The 6307-nt window shown below is 40.3% G+C and overlaps 1 protein-coding gene across 1 annotated transcript; it reads left to right on the top strand.

Annotated features, from left to right (window-relative positions):
- The first annotated feature begins 1117 nt into the window (after nt 1-1117).
- LOC139658970 (transmembrane protein 263) lies at nt 1118-5458 on the top strand. Its single transcript, XM_071537179.1, has 3 exons — nt 1118-1361; nt 2235-2322; nt 3612-5458. The coding sequence occupies exons 1-3, from the start codon at nt 1353-1355 to the stop codon at nt 3896-3898; spliced, it is 384 nt and encodes a 127-aa protein (XP_071393280.1). The 5' UTR covers nt 1118-1352; the 3' UTR covers nt 3899-5458.
- Nucleotides 5459-6307: the final 849 nt, after the last annotated feature.

Raw genomic sequence — 6307 nt, 5'->3', positions numbered from 1 at the left:
AAATGAATTTGAAATGGTGTGATCAACAAAGACATAAAAAACAGAAGCAGTTGCCTATCAGCTTCATATTGAAATTTCACAGAAAAGTGACAAAATAGTCATCTGAGGTAATAGTGTAAAGGAATAGGCTAAATTAAAGCCTAATAGTGCAAAATAGTGCAAAGGAATAAATTAAATGTATTTAACTAAAGTTCTCAATTCAAGGACTCCAAAGCAGAGTACCAGTTGGAAAGTGAGTTTTCAAAGTCAGAAATCTCAGCACCTGTCCAAGTAATTGTTGAGTCACTGGTTTTGATCAACAACCCCATCACCACCACCACCTATACAGATCTATGGAAAGCCTACATGTGAATCTACACTTGACATTTCAATCTACAAATCTATACAGGTCTGCTCTAGGCTACACGTGAACCTATACAGGCCTACATGTGAATCTACAGATTATATCAGAAATATATCAGTTTGTGAAGGAGGAGTAGATTTCACTGTTGGACAGATAGTACACTAGTCTACAATCTAGGATGGGTGAAAAAACAACTAGGCTAGGTGTAGCGGCTGGTGACGCAAGATCCGGAGCTGGAGTGGCTTCAAGTTCACACACTTAGACACAAGAAGACCGGAAAGTAGACGACTTTGTCTTCAAAATAAAAGCGTGAAACCATATTGCAGCGCATATAGAATAAATACTATCACAATACTCTGTGTGGAATCATTACAATAACAATGGAATGAAACTCCAGGCATTACTAGTTACTAAGATGATGGTATTTTATTTTGGCGGTTAGAATTTCCTGATGAAAGAACGTCTTGTGAGTAGCCTAACGTTATGTGAAGTAGCTAAGTAGGTCTATGCCATAGGATTAAAATAGTAATTTGTAAAATGTAGCTACACCTCGTGTTATCACCAGCAGTGGTTAGAATAACCGACTTAACTTTACACTTAATTGTGTTTTTATTTACTCCTGATTCCTCATCCAGGACCTTATATGTATTCACTTCTGTACTTTGTATTACTCAAAAAATGTTGAAACACGGTCGCTAATAAGGGATTTATTTTGAAGGTTGTGACCGGAGTGCCACGTTTCATTGTGTCTACCTTGACAGTGGTGTATGTAGTGAAGGCGCCACGTCGGCAGAACCAACAGGGTAAAACCTGCCTATACTTTATATAGGGAAAAGTTGGAAACGACCAGTTTTCTCCGATGTAAGCATCGAAGAAGCGTCAGGAATCAAACGTCGCAGATTGAAGGAAAATAGCCTACAGTCTTTGAAGTGAAAAGGTTTAGTCGGAGACTGAAGCAGCGCTGCAGTTACTTTTCTACCAGGTGCGTTTAGGAGAAGCACTGGGAACAATGGTGAAGGTAAGAGCAGAAACTCACTTAAGCCACATCGTTACTATCTAAAAACGGTATCAGAGTGATGGGATTGGGTTTTTAACTACGTGCAAGTTGTGTATCTGTGCCAAAACTCTGCAGTCTATTAGTCATTATATGGCCTAACATCATCACCATGTCATATTGGACGTATTAACGTCCAATATGACATGGCCTCTAATGTTTGGGAAATTTGTTTTCTGTAAAATGACGGTGAACATAAGTTGTTTTTTAAATAAGGGCGAGACGTAGCTAACTCCTTCCTACAAATGTCGCTCTCAAACTTGGATCCAGGAGTAGTTATTTTGAAACCCAACGGTTTCAGAAGGCATGGTTTATAATAACTACCAGCTGTAATGATAATCTATTAATCTACTGCAACCAAGCGGCTCTGGCTGGTCATCTACTGGTCATCTGCTGGTCATGTAAACCTAGTTGATCATGCAGTTGTTGTATTTCTTTCCTCAAATCATATTCGACGTGGCAGTCATTTGGCCTGCAGACATGAAGGCTTAAACCAGCTAAACCCAGTTTCCTACCTTTTAGGCTGACAATCTATAGAACGTAAATTTAGACTAGGCTATACATCACAGTAAATAGTATCAAACCGATGGAAGTTATATGAAGATGCGGTCTTTTAGGGGGGAAAGAAAGCATAAATTCATGTTTTGTTTTGTTTTTTGACAATAAAATAGATTTTGTTGTTTGCCTTATGTCTTACTGTGAGTTTACCCTCCTTGATATTATTGACCACTACATCACAGGTTAAACGCATAGAGTTTTGTTTTGTGCTTGATTGTCAGAGTTCAAGGGCTTCATTTTCCACCTTTTTTGTGAAACCTGTTTTTGTCTGTTTGTCAGAATGTGAACAGCGTTAACTCTGAGCCCCAGCCTGGGACCAGCCTGGCAGGGGACGAACCTGAACCTACAGACAGCCACTCTGCAGCGGGTAAGCAGCACACTCCCTGGGCTCTGGGTGAAATGCTGCAAAACCTGTAGGGACTGTGGTGCAATCCAGACTAATAGGTTGCCCGATGCTATTTCAGAAAGTGTGGGGTTTGTCAGGGGAATATGTTTGTTTGTGCAAGAGTCACTGCAGCTCTTGGTTGCTATTTCTGTCCACAGACATTTTGTACCGTTTTCTGCCTGTGTCCTTATAGACCTTTCTTCTGCTGTGGTAGCACATTATACATCTCTGTGTTGCTTTATCAGACAAACGGCCTTAAGCATAACCATGTACAGAGTGTCTGAAAAGTCTGGAGTCACAGGGAAACAGCCAGCTAAACCAATAGTGGGATTCAAACCCATGATTCCACTCTGAGAGCAGAAACCCTGGAGCCTCAGGCCATTCAGCATCCTGTGTAACAAAAAAATCCATGATGCTACTGTCTTTCCTGTGACTCCAAACTATCCACAGAACATTAGCTGCACATCAGCAAAGGATCGACTTCTGTCTAGTTAGCCTAATACTACCGTAGTATTAGGCTAAATTGCGCGTAAAGCTGCCTCTTGTGGTTTCCCTGGATGCTGGTCAGAGCCCAGTGTCTCAGATAGTAGACTGAACTCAGCTTCTATGTCAGCAACACATCTAACTTGAACCTTCATATTTTATTTCTGTAGCACATTTCATACAACTATGTAACCCAAAGTGCTTTACAAAAATCAATAAAACAGTTCTGTACCATGAAAAAGTAGAAGTAATGTTTAAAAAGTGTAGAAAGTATAAATGCATACGCTGTAATGGTTAAAAAGCACTTACTCAAAACGGCAGTAAAAAGGTGTGTTTTAAGTTTTCTCTTAAAATAGCATCGTGGTTGACTAATTTTGAAGCAACAAAAAAAACTAGTAGCGATAGTAGTAAAAGCCGCTGTTGTCCATAAATTGCAGCCATTGATGAAAAATACCACGGCTTCAACAGGAATGAAAACCTTAGTAATGTGTTGAATTCATATTGATATCACAGTATTAAGAGCTTATTACTTAGATTGCAAAGGCAGCAATATGGACATTTTCAAATTAACTTTAACAGTACATGTAATCAGTGAATGAAATGGGGAGATTCAGAGTATTTTGTAAACCAGTCTGTATGAGAAGACTGCTCACTAGTGAGTTGTCCAGCAGGGGGCAGCATAGTGGCGTAAGGTTACCCCAGCATAGCATGTCAACGTCCAGAGAGCATCTGAAATGTGCTGCAATGTCTGGTCCATATGAAGCCTGCCTAATGCGTTTGTGTTTCAGAACCTGGCAAGGAGCACCCTGTGGCCCCCCCCGGCATGATGTGGCGGGTGACCGGCGGGCTCTTCAACGTCACTAAAGGTGTCGTGGGTGCCGCGGTGGGCGGGGTGGCCTGGGTGGGCGGCAAGGGCCTGGAGATCACCAAGTCGGCCGTCACCACGGTGCCCTCGGTGGGGGTGGGGCTGGTGAAGGGGGGCGTGTCGGCCGTCGCCGGCGGCGTCTCCACGGTGGGATCGACGGTAGCTGGCAAAGTCCCCTTCACAGCCAAGAGGAAAGACAAGGCTGAGTGAGGAGGAGGAGGAAGAGGACGGTGAAGATGATGATGGACTTGCCCCACCCTGAGCCAACAGAGAGAGACTGCTAGCTGCTTTCTATCTGCCAATCAGACTGTTGTTTCCCACCGGGTCCACAGTGCCTTCTGAAGCTTCTCGCAGTCGTGTGTGTATGTATTTGTCTTGTCGGCATACCAGAATTTAGACTTTGATGCCTATAATAATTCAATAGTACTACAATACCATGGCAAACCAATCAAAAACCATCAAGCTGCATCACATCAACAGTCAACAACATCAGCAACAGTCACTGAGATGCTTCGCTGAGTTACTTGTGTTACCACATTGACCTGGACTGGGCTTTTGATGTCGGTTGGGTTTCCGTCTGTCAGTTCTGGAGTGAAATAGTTCCATATTTGGCTTCTGGCACCAGTTTGACAACCAGTTTAGGTGGACCGGGATCCAGCTTAAGACGTGGTGGACTTCTTTGACGCTGTTGAATATTTTCAGCTGTTTTGACTCTTGACTGCTGCAGTCCACTGTCAAGAGCTAGAGTGAGACTGTTGATTCCAATCCTCCCTCTTCTCTTTCAACTATTCCGGTCTTCATTCTTTTAACTATTGCAATCTGCATGTTTACGCCATCCAGTGGTGATGTTGAAATGGAATTTCAGCTTGCAGAACATATTTGATGAAATTGTCAAATGTTTCTAAAATTAGATGACTTACTTGACTTCAACATGTTGTGTGTTTCAGTGTTGGAAGTGAGGGATCAGCGTTCTTCAGGGCACAGTTACAGGCTTCACTCTGTTTGACTGGCAGTGGCTGGTCAACTTGACCTCCCCAAATCCTCTTGTCATTCCCAGGGCAATGTTTAGTACACAGCAGCCTCAGATCAGTGCATGTCTGAAGACTGTAGACCATGTAAACATTCAGAAATACAACAACACTGGGATGAGCTCTTTTCACAAACCAACTATATAACTGTTAAAATATTTTGCTGTCAATATGCTTTTTCAACTTGTTTTGAAATACAAAGTGTTGAAATGCTGCAATGGACCTTGACAAGGTAGGTTTTTAAAATTTCTAGAAAACATAAGCAGCATTTAAGTAAATGATGATTGTCAGGAGTCTGTGAGGGAGAAAAAGTGCCCAATGTAGTCTGAACTGTGATTAGTCATTAAAGGCTGAACATTACATTTAATTGAATAAATAAATTAAATTAACATTAAAATTAGACAGTCGTGAATATCATGTATGACTGTCAATGTAGAGAATATCAAAGAAGAGTTCAGCCTTTCATATATGAACTGGAAACCACAATATAATATAAAAAGCAGATGTATTCATTGAAGGGCTAACTTCTAATTTTCTCTGACTGCTCCAGATAATTTTCTTTTTTTTTTTTTTTTTTTTTACATTTGTGAACTTTTATATGGAATTTCAGCATTTCAATGCAATATTTAGAGTTAACATTTGTGTTTCCTGCAGTGACTGAGAACTGTTGCTGATGGGACTTGCCATGTGAATGTCTTGTATGTTCTTTCAATATATCAATAAAGTAGTTTGGACAGTTAAATATATCTGTGTCACACTATGGATACTGGCAGGCTTGCAGCCACAGTGGAGAGTGAGGTTGGTTCAGTCCCCAGCATCGTCTGTTTATTTCATCTGTACTATCCACCAATAATTATGAAAAGTTTAAAGTCTCCATGAAATGAAATCCTATTACTTTGTACTTTCTGGAAAACAGGTTTTTGAACAATCCTGCCTTTCTATGGAGGCTGAGAAGTGACATACAGACTTGACAACAGAATTGCAGTTTCAATTCCCATATATGAGAGCGTAATGTATGACAAAATTAAAATGAAATTATCCAATTTTCATTTACATGTTGGAAAATGCATTATTACTGCCAAAATGAAAATAAAAACTATTGACATTTAGTGTTCCATGCACTCCCAAGCATAACCATGCCATATTTAAAATGAAATTGAACGTTCACATTTGCAATGTAATTTCATTATTGTGTTTGCTTTATTTAGGAAAAATACTATTAAATTTCAATGTGTCAATTCCAATTTATATATTTATGTAATCATTTATTTATATAATCATTTAATTAATCATTTATTTATTTATTTAATCATTTATTTATTAATTTATTTCAGGCTTGGCTTGGCTCAGCAAACATCCGATTGGTTGAATTTTGTAGAACCGCCCACCAGACCAGATCAGTCCACTGCTTGCAACCGAGGACTAGCCTACTCACATACATATGCCAAGATGCTGAAAAGCTACGCTGGGTTAGGCCTACAGGAGACAGCTTGTTTAATTCAGGAGGCTTTACAGCATTCTTCTTCACCATCCACACCGAACCCTAACACCTTGAGAACATCTTGATTTGTACAAGCATATTCTGCATATC

This window comes from Centroberyx affinis, unplaced genomic scaffold (assembly GCF_046629955.1).
Source record: "Centroberyx affinis isolate AG114_WGS23_722 - 3 ecotype Tasmania unplaced genomic scaffold, CSIRO-AGI_Caff_v1 ptg002987l_1, whole genome shotgun sequence".
In the NCBI taxonomy this organism is placed as follows: domain Eukaryota; kingdom Metazoa; phylum Chordata; class Actinopteri; order Beryciformes; family Berycidae; genus Centroberyx; species Centroberyx affinis.
This window is presented reverse-complemented; position numbering and strand designations above follow the sequence as displayed.

Excerpts from the sequence above, each read along its gene's own strand:
- LOC139658970 (XM_071537179.1), top strand. Across the intron at positions 2,323-3,611 it reads AGACAGCCACTCTGCAGCGG|AACCTGGCAAGGAGCACCCT; the intron begins GTAAGCAGCACA and ends TTTGTGTTTCAG.